Below are 17707 nucleotides of genomic sequence, written 5' to 3' on the forward strand. Positions count from 1 at the left end.
TAGAATAGAATGGGTTCAGTTGGTAGCAGGGAGACAGGGGACCCTAGGCATCACGTGACCCTCACAGACCAAATCCAGTCGTACATGGGTTATGACTTTGAATTGTCAAAACAGAAAAGTGCACCTAAAGACTGGTTTTCTGGCTTTTCTTGAAAAAAAAATGGGACTGGTGAGCAACCCTTGGCTGTCCATTTAGCCAGGGCTGTGAGCTCTTTTCCCCACAGTCTCTGTCACTCCTGGTATCACACCCAGCCCACTTCACTCATTTATAAATAAATGTAATGAAAAGGCCCTTGTGGGCATTGGGTTTACCACCCACGATCCCATTTTACAGATCAGGAGAGTAAAGACCAGAGACAGTGACTGACTCTAGCACCTGTGGTGAAGCCTGCAACCCCAGGTAGGCTGCTCTTAGAGTGGGAATAGGAGTGGGGAGGAGATGGCACCAGACAGTGGAGTCCACTCAATTTCCAGAAACATCCCACTGACTCCCTAGTCCTGAGAGTAGAGACTTTGCTTCCTAGGATGCTGAGAGCATGGGCTCGGAGGCCCTGACCAGACTCCCTGGAGGCCACCCAGAAGCTATGACAAGGGGTCCTCTGAAATAAACTGATGGACTTTCTGGGTGAGTCTTGCCTATCCACCGTCTCTGGTTCTACCCTCCCCTGCCCCCTCAGGACCCAAAGGAGACCCTTTTCTTGGAAAAGAGGTGTGTTGGAAAAGACTCCCTCCTCCTCAAGTGCTTCAGTGGGAGACTAGTGGGGAGGTGGACCAAGAGACACACCAGGACCACTGTGCACAGATTCCTGAGGAAGTAAACTGCGGATGGAAAGCAGCTCCTCTAAGGGCTCCAGTGACGGGAGGCAGCTGAGGCTGAGGAGGGAGCACTGAGAGAAGTCTAAAAGTCTCGTCTGTCCAAGTCTGTGCCCCCAGATGTCATTCCAATCTCTAGCCCTCACCATTCACACTGCAGTGACTGTTGCTTGTACCGATTTCATACAGTCTGCTAACAGTCTGATTTTTCAGGGTGGGTTCTGGGAGTTTTGCTGGAACTATTGGGATAGAGGCACCCTCTCTCTGCCAGCAGGACGTCCACCTGGAGCTGCAGGCAGCCTGCAGCCGACCATGTGGAAGAGCCAACCCGAGGAAGCAGAGCGAAGACATAGGCAGATTCCAGACCAAATCCATAAGCACCCAGATTCAGCTGTGCCCAAAGCTGACATTCCAGTTACATAAACCAATAAATTGCTCTTTCTGATTAATAAGTTTCTGCCACAACCCAAAAAGGTCCAATATGCTCTCTCTAAATGAGGAGTTTGGGCCACAAACTATATTCATCTTGGACAAAAAGGTCCTGATGCTGCTTAACTTCATTCCAGCACTTCCCAAACTCCCTTTTCCACAGAACCTCTCCTTTTGAGGAACAGCGGTTCATATACTGGGTGACTGCACTTTCGCAAGTGCCTGCCAGGGATCTTGAGGTTCCTCCCAGGAGGCTGGTCAGTTGAGTCAGAGTTGCATGACCGCCTTCCCCTAGCTGTGGCTGGTCTACCCACTGCAGGGTAGTCGCTTGAATGCTCTGGGCGGGGCTACTCCCTACAGCTCTGGAAAAGGGCTCTAGCACTTCCTGGCTGCAGGGTGTCTTGATTCTGGGAAATGAACCAGGCTGCAAGCTCCCGAGGGCAGGACCTGAGCAATCCTCCCCTTCCCTCTGGCTCCAATGTGGCATACAGCGGGCTCTCAGGGAACTTTGGCTGAAAGAACAAGTGGACCAGGTGTCCTGGCGGGTCCACGGTGGTGTTGCAGGGACAAGGCTCAGGACTGTTTCAGTACCCACAGTGCTTGGCACACGGCTGGGGAGCACAGAATGGGCTCAGAGTCTGTTATCTATTCAAAGGGACCTGGGGTTCCAGGCCTTCCCTACTTCAGAGGCCCACTCCCCTACCCACCCCACACACCACTCTAGTGAGGGGCCCTCTATCTAACTCTGGCCAAAAACAAGCAGGGCCTCCGCAGAGCTCTCTGGAGCCCAGGGAGGCAAATGACCCAAGGGAGCTGGGTGCTGCCACCTCTGGCCTGGGATGGTGATCCCAATGTGGCCCCTGCTGTGGCCCCGCCTGCCTACTATCAGCAGGCAGGGGACCCCCATCCTGAGCCCCTCTCCCAGAAGGGCTGGTGTTCAGGACAGGTGGGGCAGCTTCACCTTCTGGCTGTGAGATGGTGTCCTCCCTACCCATTCCTCCACGGCTCTGCTCTGGGAGGCCTGGGGTCTGGGTTTGAGTGCTGGTTCTGCTGCAAATCCCCTGCACAGCCTTAGGCACGTTTACAACTCAGTCCCTTCACTTGCACAGTGAGAGGTTGGGCAGATGTCTCTGCATTTCTTCCAGGTTCATGGGGGTGGAGGAGGGCATGATGAGTCCACCCCACTTTAGATCAGTCTTCAAACCTAGGAGGTGCAGGGATTGAAGGGCTCTCAGCCTCCCCAAGCCACTCTGAGAAGGCACAGCTCCCACCAGCTCCCACAAGCCTCTCTTCAGGACCCTCCTATACCTCTGAGCCTCCTGAGACCTGCTTCCTAGAGAACAGCCAAGTGCAGGCCACCCACGCCCAGGGCGGGAGGAGATGGGGTGAGAAGCCTTTTTTTAAAGAGAGCAATCCACCCTCCAGAACTGTGAAACATTAAATTTCTGTTGTTCAAGAAGAAAAAAAGGTGAGCATGTTGGGGAGACAGGACGACACAGGTCTCTTTTTGGGGGTATGAAAATGTTGTAAACTTGAATTTGGTGGGTTGCACAATTCTGAATATACGAGTACTTCAAAAACTTCATGGGAAGATTGTATTATCTTTTAATTCTATTTTCCATGAACATTTTGAAGTACCCTCATTTTAAAAACTGGTGTACTTTAAATGGGAAAATTGTGGCTGGCCAGTTAGCTCAGGTGGTTAGAGTGCAGCCTTATAACACCAAGGTCACAGGTTCAGATCCCCATATCAGGTGCCGGCTGCCAAAAAAAGAAACAGGTATGCTGTATGCTATGTGAATATCTCAGTGAAGCTGTTACCACAAAAGATTGGGGGAGAGGTCTGCCTGGCTTGGAGCAGCAGTTGTCAAATTCAGTGCCTAGCACAAGCTCTACAGAAGATTCTGATGTCAAGTTGTGGGAGCCCAGCTGAGGGTTGGGGGCAGGGGCAGGAGGTGGAGCTCTGGGGAGCCCTCAGGGAGTGGCTCAGACCTACTTGCTCGAGGCTTTGGGTACTCCAGGCACACAACATGGATTGTGCACAGGGGTTGTCCTGGCAAGGCTGGGGGTTGTCCTGGCAAGGCTAGGGGCTGCTCAGGCAGCCTGCACAGTGGGGGACTGGGGTGAGGTGCTTAAAGAAGGTGGTCAGACCTGTCAGGCCCTTTAGACAGTCACAGCCAACTTGACATCACACGGGAATGTTTTGTTCAATTATTTATTTACTGTGGAGTTTTTTACATGCAAGAACCCAAACTAGAGAGATGGTACTGGAAGGAGAGCCAGTGGGGTGGTTGGGTGCTCTGGTGTCATTCTGAGTCGTGTATGCTTTGACCTGCCCTCCAGAACCAGCTCTGCCCACAGAAACACGTGACAGTGACAACACCAGACTTCTGGGACAAGTGGACAACGAACCAAACACATTCTTCTTTTCAATAGCGCCCCCAGAATCCTGAGAACCCTCACAAATTAAGTGCAAACTTCAGAAAATAAATATCCATTCCCCCTTCTCCAGGAGAGCCTGGAGGTTTTGTACACAAGAGAAGCAGTTAAGACTCAGGGGTTGACAGCTGCTCCTGGGAGCTGGGGACTACAGGAAAAGCCTGGCTTGGCCCCCCATGGATATGAAGGGCTGGAGATGGGCACTGGGAGCAGCAGGGGCCATAGGTGGATACACACTTCTCCATGGGTGGGGAAGCTTGGCTGTAGCCTACATGAGTGAGCTGGCCCGGCCTGGCAGTGCAAAGCTGAGGCCAGGCTGAGGGCAAGCATTCCTCACGTTGCTCTTCCCAGGCTGCCCGGGGGCTGGCCTGGCCCCAGGAAGGCCCATGGTCCACCCCAAGCCATCCAGAAGGCTGGCCCGACTGAGTTGGAAATGTGCTCAGGGATCCAGGGGAGGCAGGAAGGAACAGGAGGGGCAAGAGCACGGGAACCGAGCACGGCCGCCCTGTGCGTGCCTGTGGCCACTGGGTCATGCAGAACCCTTGCTACCACTCTCCCAGCTGGGGGCCTCAAGGCAGAGGAATACTGCTGCAGCAAAGGGTTCTTTCCTCCTGAGGCATGGTGACAGCACAGGCCCTGAGACCACTGGGTGGGGAAGGGAAGGGCAGTGAACCAAGGCACAGTCACTCCACTGAGGGGGCTGACAGACAGGAGGACAGACAGAGGTCACCTTTCTCTCTGGCCCAGGACAGCAACAAGCCCTTTTGGTTCCAAAACCCCTTGTCCCATGCACACTGATAAGCAAGTTGGTCATTCTCTTAGCCTGGCCACAGCTGGCCTGCTTGGTGCCTGGGGACGCCTGGGCAGGACCACTCTGTGGCAGGCTGGCCAAGGCCCACCATGCCCTGTCTGTATGTAGTGCCATTACCTGCTGCCCACTGGCCAAAAAGGCAGGCAGGAGGAAATGGTTAGTTTTCACATAGTAGCACACAATGAACACAGAAAAGGTTAAACACATCCCCAAGAAAATATTTTGACAAAATAAATATTTTAACCTATAATCAGGTATAATTAGTGCTTATAAGGAATCCCAGCAATAATTTAGTATAATTAAGTACATACTGTATCTGTGATTTCTAACACTTGTGGAGAGGCTGGTGGCTTGCGAGAGTCCAGCTTTCCTGCCAGGGCTCTGCTCCCTTCCCTAATCAGGAGGCCTGAGGACTGTGCTCCCCAGATGGTGACAGCCAGGGGGAGGGGAGTAGCGGGGAGGTAGAGCTTCAGGACAGGATGTCCCTGCACGGGCTGAGTGGCACCCCCACGGCGCCTGACCTGTACTTGCTTCCAGTGCAAGCCTCAAGCTTGTGTCAGCTCAGCCTACAGGTAGGGGCAGGTGGCCTCTGGATAGGATGTGTAAGCAGGAGGTGCTTGAAAGTCAGACCAGAGGGGCCGCTCCTGGTCAGGAAGGCAGGTGACACCTGTCTGCATGGTCAATGGCCTTTTGCCAGTCCACAGTAGTCCACCACCACCTGCTGCTCATGGGGCAGCTAGGCCTCTCCAAGCCCCCTGCCTGGCCGACAAGCTGGGGTTGAGTGGGGAAAGTTCTGGACATGGGTATTAAAAATAGATTTGCTGGGGGCTCCAACCTCAACTTCATGCACTGCAGGAGCCCCCTCTTTGTCTCAGAGCCCTCAGGCTCTTGGCCTTGAGGATGTTCCCTTGCCTCTGTTCCCTCAGAGGACGCCCAGCTCTGACCCTCACAGATACAGCTCCTCCAGACCATGCCAAAAGGCTAGGGTCTCTGGCTACACCTTGGCCATCCCAGCCACCTTCTCCGTAGCTCGAGTCAAGCCACAGGCTTCAGAAATCTTGCCATCTGAGCTGACCTCAGGGGGCTCTGCCCTTGAGAAGCGCTGAGTGGGGAGGCGCAGCCTGACCAAGGGTCAGGGAGCAGAAGTGGAGGCGTGGCACGTGCTGTCAGAGAGGGCAGGGCTGGAATCAGGCTAGCCAAGCTCCAAGGAGGAATCTGAATGTCCTCTGAGGAACCTGAATGTGACATCCCCAGCTGGTCCTGCCAGATGGGCCCCAGGTAAACCAAGCTGGAGGGGAGCTAAACTGAGTATGGGGCTCCGGGCCAGGCAGTGCCCCACTCCCCACTGGAACTGCTGCTGTTGCAGCTCAGCATGGCCCCACCTGTAGTCCCAGTCACAAATGTTTCCTGGTGCCTTCTTGCGAGAAGCCAAGCATCTTCTACCTGCTCAGGCTGGCACTCCTACCAGGTGGAAAGGGCTGACCTCACCATGGGTCGGGAACATGTGGTGGCCTGGGCAGTGCAAGCTGGAGGAGACAGGAGCAGACTCAGACCCAGCAAGTGGGGTCCCAAGACTCACAGGTGGTGTGATGCAGCTGCAGCAGCAGCAGCATTTTCCTTCTGGGCAACAGCAGAATGGGGGGACAGTCGCTGGCTGAACCAGGGCTTGGGTAGAGCCATAAGTCCCTTGCCCACAGCCAGGAGACACATCAGTGAGGATATGTGACAGGAGCAGGTGTCACCAACCACCACCTGGGCCCCAGGCTCTTCAGCCTTCAAGGTCGGCTTGTGGAGAGGGTGCAAATTGGTGGCCAGGGGACATCTGAAGTAGGAAGAGGTCAGGCGGTCTGGACAGTCTGTGTGAGGAGGCTGAGGCCCATGCCAGGGAGCAGTGCAGGAGCCTTAGTGTTGCTCTGGCAACTTAGTCATCTGGAACCTCCAAGCATGGCGCAAAGCTGTCTGCTGCTGGGCCCTGGAGGTAGAGTTGCAGAGGCTACCACAGGCCAGGCCAAGCCCCAAGTGTGGCATGCTCTCAAACCTGCAGTGCCTTCCCAAGCAAGCCCCCTCCACAAGCCAGGGCCAAATGTACGTGGTGTGAGTGTGCAGTGTGGTTTACGGTAGTGTTATCCCACCAGAGTGCTACGTGCCCGCTGTCCCCAGGTTGCATGCTGCCCTCCCAACTGCCCATGGCTCTCTCCCCACACCAGAAGTGGGCAGGTCCACCTGGGGCCCCTTGGTCCCAGGCTCAGCACTGGGTCAGCTCAGGCACAGGGCCTGGGCTGGCAACTGAGTGAAAGAGAGAAGGTCAAAAAGGTGAGAGGCCCACACATGGGCACCCTACTGAGCCTTCCAAAGTGCCGACATGCCAAGTGCCACAAGATGACACAAGGAGACCAAGCCTGTGGGAGCAACCAAGCCCTGCTCTTCCAGAGGCGGCAGTACAAGGCCCTTTCTGGAAGAGAGGGGCATAGGAGGGCAGGCACGCCCAAGCAGCTCTGCTGAGCCAGGAAGAGGCAGTGCACATGTGGAGGGGCCGGGCCTGCCCCACTTCTCCATGGGCGGGTGACTGGAGGGAAGGCAGTTGAGGGGGACTGCTCAGCAAACAGTGCCAAGGAGGCTGTCCTGCCTGGGGCTGCCCACTCTGCTGCTCTTCCTGGGAGGAAACACAGGCACAGGGAGCCTGTGGGGGAGGGGAGGAAGGGCCTCTGGCTGCAGCCACACTGTCCCATCACCCAGAGAAAAGAAGGTGGCTAAAGCTGGTCCTGACTAGTGGGAGACCTGGGAGCAAACACAGTGGCATTTCCACGGAGACACAGGTGTGCAGGCCGCATGGGGCTTGGGGATAGGAGGAGTGGCCAGTGCCTGGTGTCCACCGGGGGAGTGAGTGGTGACTGCCATCTGGGAAGGCAAACCACAGACACCTCACAAGGCGAAGAGGGCATCCTCCGACCGTTCTGGCTTCTTCCGGCCAGAGGGGTTTGAGGCTGGGGAGGGGGCTTCAACCGGGGGTGAGGGCAGGTCAGGAACCATTTCAGCAGCTTTGGCTCTTTCTTCAAGGAATTTGTCAAACTCTGCAACACAAACCAAGGCAAGGGCCAGGGTTGGTGGGGGGGCATGGCCTACCTGCTCCCCAAAGGGCACTTCACTTGTCCCCACAGGGGTCACCCCAGCATGAGCCCCCACCCCTCCCAGCTCAGGACTGCACCACATTGCCCTGGCCACCCGCCAGAGGGAAGCAGGGGTGGCAGTGCCAGCAGTTAGACCCAGAGCCAGGGGTGCTTCTGGACCCTTGCTGCCCGGGGACTAGCCTCAGGGGAGTCACCCCCCTACTCCCCAGCCTCAGTTTCTTCCTCTGCCACCTCCAGAGCAAGAAGAAAGCCCAACTAGGAGGGGGTGGGTGGGGAGGGCCCATAAGCTACTCTGTGGGAAGGGTGGCCCTACTTCCCAGTGAGTGGGGAAAAAGTTGGCTATGCCCAGCCTGAAGGCCCTGCAGGGGAAGGCTCTGGAAAATCCAGAGCACAGAGCACCTTGCCCCACTGCTGACCCGCAGCTTTGTCCATTTTCCAGATCAGCACTGGGGACAGAGCAGGGAGAGCCAGAGGGGCCAGCTCCTAATTAGACTTGGCAGGCACATCCCACCTACCCCACTCTCGACCACCAAGAACTGCTAAGGAAGGAGGTGGGAGGGGAGGGGGAGCGCTCTACTTCCACATGGCCACCCAGAACTAGAAAGCCAAGTTCTCTGAAGGTTCTCTACCTGCAGATCGGTCTGACCATGGGGTCTGGCAGGCTAGGAGGAGGGGGCAAGGTGGAGCAAGATGAGGTGGGGAGACAGGATGGGAGAGGCGGGGTATGTGAAAGGGTAAGGGGGTGGTGGGGTGGAGTGAGGGGGGCCCTAGGGGATAACAAAGCCCCCACTGTTCCCACCAACCCATCAACTGAGGCCCAGGCGTGGCACCCTGCCCTCTCCAGCTCAGCAGCCTGAGGGTGCGCCCGCACACACCTGTGAACTGCATAGTATGTGTCTGAGCTGGACTGAGCATCTGGGGGACCTGGGAGGGCAATCTGCACCCACTATTCACTAGCTCCATGACCTTCTGAAAGCCACATGTTCTTCCCAATCTACATTTCCAAACAAGAGAAATGGGAGAAATGACACTTCCACATCAGCACAAGGCCTGGAAGGAACTGAGCCACCCGTGAAGTCCATAGCTCAGGGCCTGGTCCCAGCAGATGCTTTGGCAGCAGTGGCTCCATGGTAATCGGGGGCCAGCCCCAATGCAGCCCCCAGAGCCAAGGGCAGGAGCAGCAAAGGGGGACTGTAAGGACACCGGCCAGGCCATACCTTCACTCGTGACGCCCTCCTCCAAGTCATCGCCCTTCTGTGGGAGGAGCAGAGAGAGCAGGATTAGGGTCCGGTCCCAGCCCCACCCACCCAGCCACCTCTGCCCACCCACAGCCACCCCAGGGAGGCACTACCCATGACAGCCCGAGCACCACTTCCTACTTTTCCCCATTTCCAGATTTCTGTAATATCAAAGTATTGCTGTTACTAGAGAAACAGAAATTTTGTTTTTAAAAAACAAAAGGAAACGTAAAAAACCAAATAGGTTGTAGATTTTGATCCTCCCGAACGGCTAGAAAGAAAAATGGAAAAATGGTACAGCCTGGTTTTCTGGCCTGGGCTGCAGAGGGCAGGACCCCACTCATTGACACTCTTGAGGCTTTGGGGAGAGGCAAGAAGTCTGAGCTTGAGGTACCCCCAGGGTCTCCATGGGCATTGCTCTATGCAATGTCCACTTGCTGCCAGCTGCAGGGGCTCTGGGAGGACACTCTCCACACCAACGGCTGGGAACTGCACAAATCCTGGACAGACCACAGCCAGGAAGCTCATGGCACAGGGCCTTCCCCTTTGGCATAGAGGCTCTGTCCCTCTGGAAGCTATGTCCCACAGCCTCCTGGGATCTGCCCCGGCTTCTTCCTGTAGCCCAGATTCTGTCATTGCTGCCAGCTTCTGAAGAAGCCACAAGGTTCTGTGCACCCTTAAAAAAATTAAAATGGATCACACTTGATTTTATTTGGAGAATGCAGTGGTCTCTTGATTCACGTGAAAACGGCCAGCTGGGGAAGTAACAAAGCCCTGGGCTGGACAAGGAGGCCTGAGCTCCTTCCTGGCTCCACAGCTGACCTGCTGTACAGACTTGCTGGAAAGGTACTGGGGTGTCCCTTGTAAGGTGAGGATTTGGCCCTTCTTGCTTCGTTTCTGTGAGAGAAACTACTTCTTTTCGAGGCATCCCTTTGTGAAAGAAATCTTGGGGTGTGTTCTTCCTCCCCTGACACCTGGGTGGCTGCCTCACCTGGCAACGAGCATCTTTGGAAAGCCTGGCCTTCTGAGGAGGTGGCCCAGAGCAGTGAGAGGGCCTGAATTGAGGTGTGCTGTCCCAGTGTGGGAGGTGCCTAAGTCACCAGCCCACTGACAGCCAGGCTGACCCTATGTTTAAACAACCCAAGAGGCTATTCTGCTTGAGGGACAGGGCCTCCAGAAGAGGAGGCAGCTAAGAGCAAGAGATGAGTTGTCTCCAGTCTGGGGGAGAATCCAAATAGCCCACAACCTTGGGGCCAGCCACTTCCCCTCCCAGAGTGCACTTCTTCATCAGCCACCTGCCAAACCCCACCCTGCCCCACCTGCCTCCAGGGCCGCTGAGAATGAAAGTGCCTTGTAAGGAACAAAGGAAGGGACCCGCATCCTGACCAGTGACTGCAGTTCTCCTTTCTTGGGACCTGTTGCCATTTTCAGATTCATAATATCCTGATCTCTTACAATGGAGACAATGGTGTTTGGGGCAGGGATTCTTTTAAATAAAAAATAGAAGATATCAGGAAGGGGAATGATAGCGAATTAAAAACAAAACCAAACACCCAACTCATCTGTGAGTATATTTCACAATTTACAGAAACAAAAACACAAAAACAAAAACTCCATTTCCCCCCACCCCCCAAAAAAGCCAAGCACACACATACATTGGAAATTGAAAAGAAACTGGGGAGAAGGCAAGTGTGTGTTTTGGAGACAGCTAGAGCTAGGTTCAAATAGCAGCTCTGCTCACACTGGCATGGACGTCACCGCAGGGCTGTGAGGGGGAGAGAGGCTGTGCCCAGAGCTGGCCCCCATCACAGCTGGCCTCCACAGGTAGCCATGGGCTGAGCTGGAGAGGAGGGTGAGCTGTGATGAGCTGCTGGCTGCAGAAGCTGTGCCTGCCCCAAACTCCCTCCTCCAGTGGGGGCGTGACCGTTGCCAAAGTCCCTGGAGGCCTGTCCTCAGAAGAGCCTCTGCCTGGCCTCTCCACACCCCACACACAAAATATAAAAGTCAAGTCTCACCAGGTCCGTCCTGAGCCACACCTCAATGTCGTCCATGACAGAGGGCTGCGCAACGGGGATCTATGGAGCGGCAAGCAGCGGGCCAGGCAGCCCCACACAGCCAGCAAGAGAAGATAGAACACCGGAACAAAGGAAATCGTCAAAAGCAACCCAAACAAAACCAAAATGTACACAGAGCAAAAACACAATGGGCAGGGCACACATGGGCAACACAGGGCAGCCACGTATGAACAGCAGGTGAGAAAAGCAATGGGGTGCAAATTATAAGCAGCAGACTGCCCGTGGGGCCACAGAGGGAGGGGCAGTACGTGTTCTTGAGATGGATAACTTTTTGACTACATGTGCCTGCCCTCTCATGGGGTCCCTCAGCCCAGGGCCGTGAAGCACCTTCTAGTCTCAGGGATGTACTGGTCCTGCCAGCTGACTTGAATTCGTCAGCTGTGACAGATGGAGGAGAACTGACTGCCTGCAGTCAAGCCCAGCACAATGTGTGACTTGGAGGACCAAGAGGGGGGCCCTAATGTCCACGGGAGGCCAAGGGGCAGCCTGCCCAGAGCAGGTGCAGTGCTCAGGATGGCAGCATAGTGCCAGCCCTGGGAGACGTCGGGGGCTCTGTCTGCTCAGTTGAAAGTATTTCAAAATGTCCTAGGGCACGTCTGAGTGGAAGAGAGGGACACCCAGGGAGACACGTGCTCCATGGGCCTGGGTGTGGCCTGGTGGACAGAAGGCAGCCACATTTTGCCACCAGCAGAAATAGCAAAAATAAGGGCTTTGATGACAAAATGGACTGCAGGCTTTAGTTTTCTTTGTGTCTCTTTAGGGGAAAAGAATCACGAAGCAACCCTGAATGCAACAGCTTCCTTTAGTCTCATCTTTTCTTCCCGGCTTTCATGGCTGTCTGTGTCTCAGTAGTCAAAGAGAAGTTGCTCCACTGAGAACCAGGGAGAAGCAGCCAGGGTGCAAGGAAGGTGACTGGGCTCCTGAGCAACGGAAGACATGCCTCAGGGATGCCTGCGCAGTTGCCACGCCTGGGCCACCAATGCCAAGGACCTCGGGGGCAGAGATTCTGAAAAAGGCACATGGCTAAAAATATTTCAGTTGCTGTGTAATATGACGTGATAAGAAGTAATGGTAACTTTTAACTGCCTAGAACCCACATTAATGAAATGTTGGCTCCCAGCCTAAAGAAATGAGGTGATGGCCCTTAATGAAGGTGACCTGCCTCCTCGCCTACTCTGCATCTGGGAGGCACCTTCCAAGGGTTCACTTGCAAGCCCACCATTTCTAGAAAAAATGTCATGATCTAGAGTAAGAATAAAATTAAAATAGGCAGTAAAAGGATTGCCTCAATGTTTACCAAATCTAAAAAAAAACATGACCTTAACAAAGGAAAAGGGCCAGCCCATGGCTCACTTGGGAGAGTGTGGTGCTGACAACACCAAGGCCATGGGTTCGGATCCCTATATAGGGATGGCTGGTTAGCTCACTTGGGAGAGCGTGGTGCTGACAACACCAAGTCAAGGGTTAAGATCCCCTTACCAGTCATCTTTAAAAAAAAAAAAAACAAAGGAAATTGACATCTGTTGCCAGTGGGTTTGGAGGTGGGGCACCATGTGGAGCCCGAGAGCATTGAGCAGGTGTCTGTGGTCCACCGCAGCGCCTCTCTCCCTCCCTCAGCGAGCTCAGCCACCCCCTCACTCTGAGGAGCATGCTCTGTGCCCTAACTTCAGACTTAACATGGGCGACCTGCACGGGCATTTTCAGAAAGGCTCAAGCCAACCACTGATCAGATTAGGAAGAGTCTGCCTATGCTGCTATTTTATTTCTTTGACTTAAGAATGCTGAATTGAAAAAACATCAGGGAGTTCTTACCCTGACATGGATCCTAGGGACAAAGAGCACGTGATTACTCATGGGGAGAGAGATATGAATGCCCAATGGATGTGCCAACATGCCTGAGGCTGGCACCAACTTTCCCCATCAGAAAGCAGCAGGGCACACAGGGGCAACCTGTTATTCTGCACTTGTCAGCAGGCCTTCTGCCTTGACACGTTCCTGTAACAGGAGATGCCAGTTTGCATGATCTTGTGCCTGTAAGTCAGAATGCCTGGCCTCTGGGAGAATGCGTGTCACACCAAATCCCCAGAACTGAAGCTTAGAAAGTCAGCCGCATCTCCAAAGAGAAAATAAACCCTACAACAGCTGTTGCCGTATACACTGGTCCATTCTGCATACCTATCTCGCTTTGGTCTGCCCAGGAGAAACAGAAACTAGATGCACTGAGTTTTTCAATGTGTTCCAAAAGCTTGAAAAAAAGACATTAAGGAGTCATGGGGCCTTAAATCTTCAGATTTTCTTATAATTTTTTGTTACTGTTAATAAAATAAATCCTTTGAGGCCTGGGATCATGTTCCAATTTTCTTCTTTGAGGATTAATCTTGAGAGCCAGCATGCTCAGAAAATAAACGTTGACATTTGAGAAAAATGTCGAAAAAAATTCCCCAAAAGCTGGATCATGGGAACACTGCTCTTCCCTCCCCTAGAGTTTTCCAAACAAGCGGTATGCTTATGGGATGGCATGCTGCAGACGCCACGCTAGCAGCCAGGCTGAGGAGGGAACGCTGGTGAGGAGTTGTGCCGGGCTCGCGGGCAGTGTAACCTGGGGCAGGCCGCTTCTCTTTGGACTCCAGTTTCTTCATTGGCTAGCTCCCGAGCCTCTTCTGTCTTAAGAAGCCTCAGCGATTTGGGTGGAGAGGCAGGAGCAGGGGGCAGGGGCTTGGGCAACAATTGGCCTCGGTTTCCTCATCTATGAAATAAGGTGATCGCTAGGTTGTATTTAGCTCTCAACACTCATGACTCAGAATCCGTTAACTTACAGGTTGCTGCTTCTGTTTTCTAATTCAGAAGCCCAGGGATGTCAGAAATTATTAGAATTGACTCATTACAATATAGAAGGCACTTGGCCTCAGGGCCTGAACCACTGTGGACCAGGGTGTTAGTTAACAGTTAAGCTTCTATAAGGCAAGGCAGGGGTCAACTTTCTTGTGTGCATACACAAAACCTCAGCTATTTCAACCTCCTGCCCTTGTAAATAAATGCCTGGAGTATTACAATAGGGTAAAGTTCCTCCTAGTAGTGAAAGTGCTCTCAGATACAAACTGAACATGCACACTGCTATGAAAACATGAATAGAAGCTGGGAGGGAGGAAGAGGAAGCTCCCCTCTCCAGGCTGGTGGGCGGGAAGGGAAGGGCCCTGGCTAGAGAAGACGGCACTGAACTGAGGCTTTGGGACGCTGTCTCTGCCCTGTGGCTGTGGGCAAGACACCAGGCCCCTGGGAGGCCTCAGCGTCCTCATCTGTCAAGCACAGAGCTGGCCCGGCAGATCCCTCAGAAGAGTGAGGCTCTGCCATGCCATGGTTTTCACACTTCCTGGGCAAAGATCCAAGTTAAAGGCTGGTCCAAGGGGTCTGAAGAGGAATGTGAGTTGGAGGAGGGAGACAGAAAAGAAGGTGTGAAGAGAGAAAAAGAAAGGGAGCTAGCATGGAACACCCTCCAGTAGAGATCAACGCCTAGAGCTAACTCCCCCTGAAGACAGGCAGGCAGGCTGGCTCAGCTGAGGCAAGGATAAGACCAGCCCCGCCCATCTTGGGTGTCTGAGGAGAAACAAGCATCTTGGATGTCAGCAGCGGTGGATTTTGATCTGAGGGGTGGGTGAGCTGCCCTGCTGTCAGCTGACTCTCACTTGGAACTGCAAGCAGGGCAGCTCTGCCTTATGGGTCAGTAGGGTTGCCTGCCCATGGGGAGAGGTGCTCCCACTGGCTCGGCCATAGCCAGCACTCTTTGTGACCCTGGGCTTGCTGTGTCTGGGGGTACTCCCAGGGTTACTGATCATCCGTCCTGAGCAGGAGGGGCCTTGGGGGTCTCCAGGTCTGAGTAGGGCATCCCACCTCCAACCTCAGGCCTGGGCTTTGGCAGCAGCACTCTTTTTACTAACCTACTTCTGTTCTTGTTTTGACATACATTTGTTCACATCAGGATGTCTTCCTGGCTGCATCCTGCACATGGGAGACAGCCCTGGCTGATCAACAGCCAGGAGAGGCCAGAGAGGGAGAGCACAGCCTAGCAGTCTTCCTGAGAGTCTGGCTCCCTGGCGCTGACTCAGGACAGATCATATTCCTCTTCAGCTGGCTGTGAACCTGGTGCTGTTAGTTAACTTTTGTGTTGGGATTTCCAAACACCTGAAGTCCCAGGAGAGTTAAGGTCCCCGTCAGATGCTCCTCTGCAGCTTCCCACAGCTCCAAGCCCACAAGGAAACCTACCTGTCTGGTTTTAATGCAAGAGGAGTAATTGCTGTAGCTCAGGTATGCTATTTCCAGAGAAGGTGTAAAACTCCCCCTAACCAATGGGAGGAATAATCTAAAAGCTTTTGGTCTCACTCAATAGTACAAAAAGTTTCCAAATAAAGAATTTGTACTCAGGAGGTTTGGAAAGACTCAGGGTTTCTACACTATGGGAAATAAGGCAAAGCAATTAATATACGTTGTTTTAATGACAAAAATATAAAAAATAAAAAATAAAAAACTGCAGTCAGGCAAGCAGACGCTGGGTTAGAGGTTAGTTGGGTTTGTTTCTGCGAAGTTGGAGACTGGAGCTCTACGTGGGGACAGGGCAGTGGGGAGGCAGCCTGTGTGGGCGGAGCCAGGCGCTGCCACCAGCTGCCAAGGCCACACTCAGGGTAGTTTGTGTGGGCAGTATCCTTTTTTGCAGGATTAATAAGCACAGGACACACAGGCTGGATCTTCCCAATTTGGACAATGGAATGGACAGGGTCTCCAAGATTCCTGCTCTAAGGTCACCCACAGATGTGGGCAAGGGTCCAGCCTGTCCCTGAAGAAGCAAATGAGGGACCAGGGCCAGCCCATCTCTCTAAGAACGGCCTTGGGATCTGGTGCAAGAACTGCCTTCTCATCCAGAGCAGGAGTGTGCTGTTGCTGTGACAGGTAGAGGGAGACCTGCCTGGCCTGAGCCTGGCTGTGCAGAGGGCACCAGCGCAAGCTGGGTGGCAGGCATACAGTCTCACCTCGATGGTTCTAGGTGGTCCCTCTGGCCCAAGTCCTTGCTTGCTGCTCAAGCAGGTGGCTCCTATGTTGCCTGCAATCTGGGACCTGCTGGCCCCTCCCTTGGCCATAGCCTGGCACCATATCCAGGCATGGCTACATGTCTCCCCCACCCTACCCCACTGGTTTCCTCATCTTTCCTTCTCTGCATTCTCTCCTGCTCTGGCCCCACCACACTTCTACATAGCTTTGGGCTCTGTTAGAGGTGAAAAGGCCATCCCAAGGCAAGTGGACTGGGAGGCGGTCACCCTTTCTCCCTGCAACAGGCTCAGGGCCACCTGAACAGACAGGCAGGAGAGACCCTCTAAGGTCTCTGAGCCAGAAAGCTCTATTACACGAAAATTAACTGTGTTTATGACATTGAATTCCCCTGACTTTGTTTTCTTTTTCTTCTGTTCCTATTGTATTTGTGTATTTCTTTAAGAGGTTTCACAACCTTTTGGGGGACTTAGTGGACACAAATAAGTACATTACAAAAACCCATTGAGCCTCAGACTGCCAAATTCACAGCCACTGGGCTAGAGAGGGCTTCTCTGACTGGTCAGATGCTTTGAGTCTGTTCTCTTAGAAATGTCCCCTCTCAAGCAAAAGCCACAGTAACTGGTGCTCATCCTGGAAAAGTGAATGCTGCTGAGAGCTCCAGAAACAGGAAAAGGAGAGAAGGGGCCCTCCCCTCACCCTCGCTAATGCTGCAGACCCTTAAGGCCCAGGGGCATGGACCTCAGCAGAAAACCAGAGGAGGTGTTTCTGTGACTTAAGGAGATTACACAAAGATAGGATGGGAATTTTGGCACCCCCATCAGCAAGAGAGAGTGTGGCCTTGTACTGTCTGATTCACAAGGGCTCAGCAGTCGCAAAAGGAAGGCGTGCACTGTTACACAGATGAGAGGCTGGGGTGGACAGTGGGGCTCGGCTTGGCTGGTGATTCCTCACCATTCCTTGGGTTATGAGCCAGCTGTCTATAGGCTCCAGGTCAGAGTTCCCACCTCTACCTCTCTTCCGGGCCGAGGACAGAAGAGTCCCAGAAAGAAAAGTCACAGCAAGACCCATGATAAAAAAGTCAATAGTGTATACTGTGGTAATAGAAAAGTCACTGTTCAGACTTGGTTGTTTGTCATGTAAGGAAATGTGACTCGATATCCCTACTCTCAACGCCCAACCCCCCCCCCCCCCCGGCATGTCCCTCTTACCTGCCTGGAAAAGAGAAGTTTAGTAACCAGAATCCCAACAGGATAACATATACCGTGCCGACTACTCCTGCATACCTGGAAAACCTCCATGAGATCACAGAAGGTTGACCAGGGCTGCCTCTCTTGATTAGGGCTACCAGGAACGGCAGGGGTCAACTTTTCATCTTTTCCTAAGCTCTTTATTGCCTTTTCTTAAATGATAAAAGTATCAAAAGCTAAGATGACTAATTTATTTGGATTTGATTTGTGGAGATGCAGCTACAGAATTCTCTCCCCTTCTATCATGTGTCCTTAATTTCTCCCTTGGCCCAGTTTTCACTTCCAGGTCAGAAAAACTTGGGATGGGACAGGTAACCTGAAGCAATGCACATGCCAAAGTATATGTGTGCACACATGGACGCACACAGCCAGCGTGTGCCCTGACGCCCTGAATTGCTGAGGCTGTGGCCACGGCATCGCCCACTGAGCAGCACATATGAAAAGCAATTTGCCTACCACCATATGGAAAACCTGCTAGAGTCACAAA

General features: G+C 53.5%; 1 protein-coding gene across 5 annotated transcripts in view; it reads right to left on the reverse strand.

The window, feature by feature from the left end:
* Positions 1–3441: 3441 nt before the first annotated feature.
* The window catches only part of TOM1L2 (target of myb1 like 2 membrane trafficking protein), a 115431-nt gene continuing 101165 nt past the window's right edge, over positions 3442–17707 (reverse strand). Inside the window, exons 13-16 of one of the 5 annotated variants that reach the window (XM_063109376.1) lie at positions 16925–16987; positions 10874–10933; positions 8838–8874; positions 3442–7563 (exon numbers count right to left, since the gene is read on the reverse strand). In XM_063109376.1, the coding sequence (XP_062965446.1) occupies positions 7415–7563; positions 8838–8874; positions 10874–10933; positions 16925–16987 (309 nt within the window). In that variant the 3' untranslated portion in view covers positions 3442–7414. Of the gene's footprint in view, positions 7564–8837; positions 8875–10542; positions 10699–10873; positions 10934–16924; positions 17065–17707 lie in introns of those variants that run through there. The other 4 variants (XM_063109377.1, XM_063109378.1, XM_063109379.1 and 1 more) reach the window with 4 other exon arrangements.

Source organism: Cynocephalus volans, chromosome 10, assembly GCF_027409185.1.
Source record: "Cynocephalus volans isolate mCynVol1 chromosome 10, mCynVol1.pri, whole genome shotgun sequence".
Taxonomy (NCBI): Eukaryota; Metazoa; Chordata; class Mammalia; order Dermoptera; family Cynocephalidae; genus Cynocephalus; species Cynocephalus volans.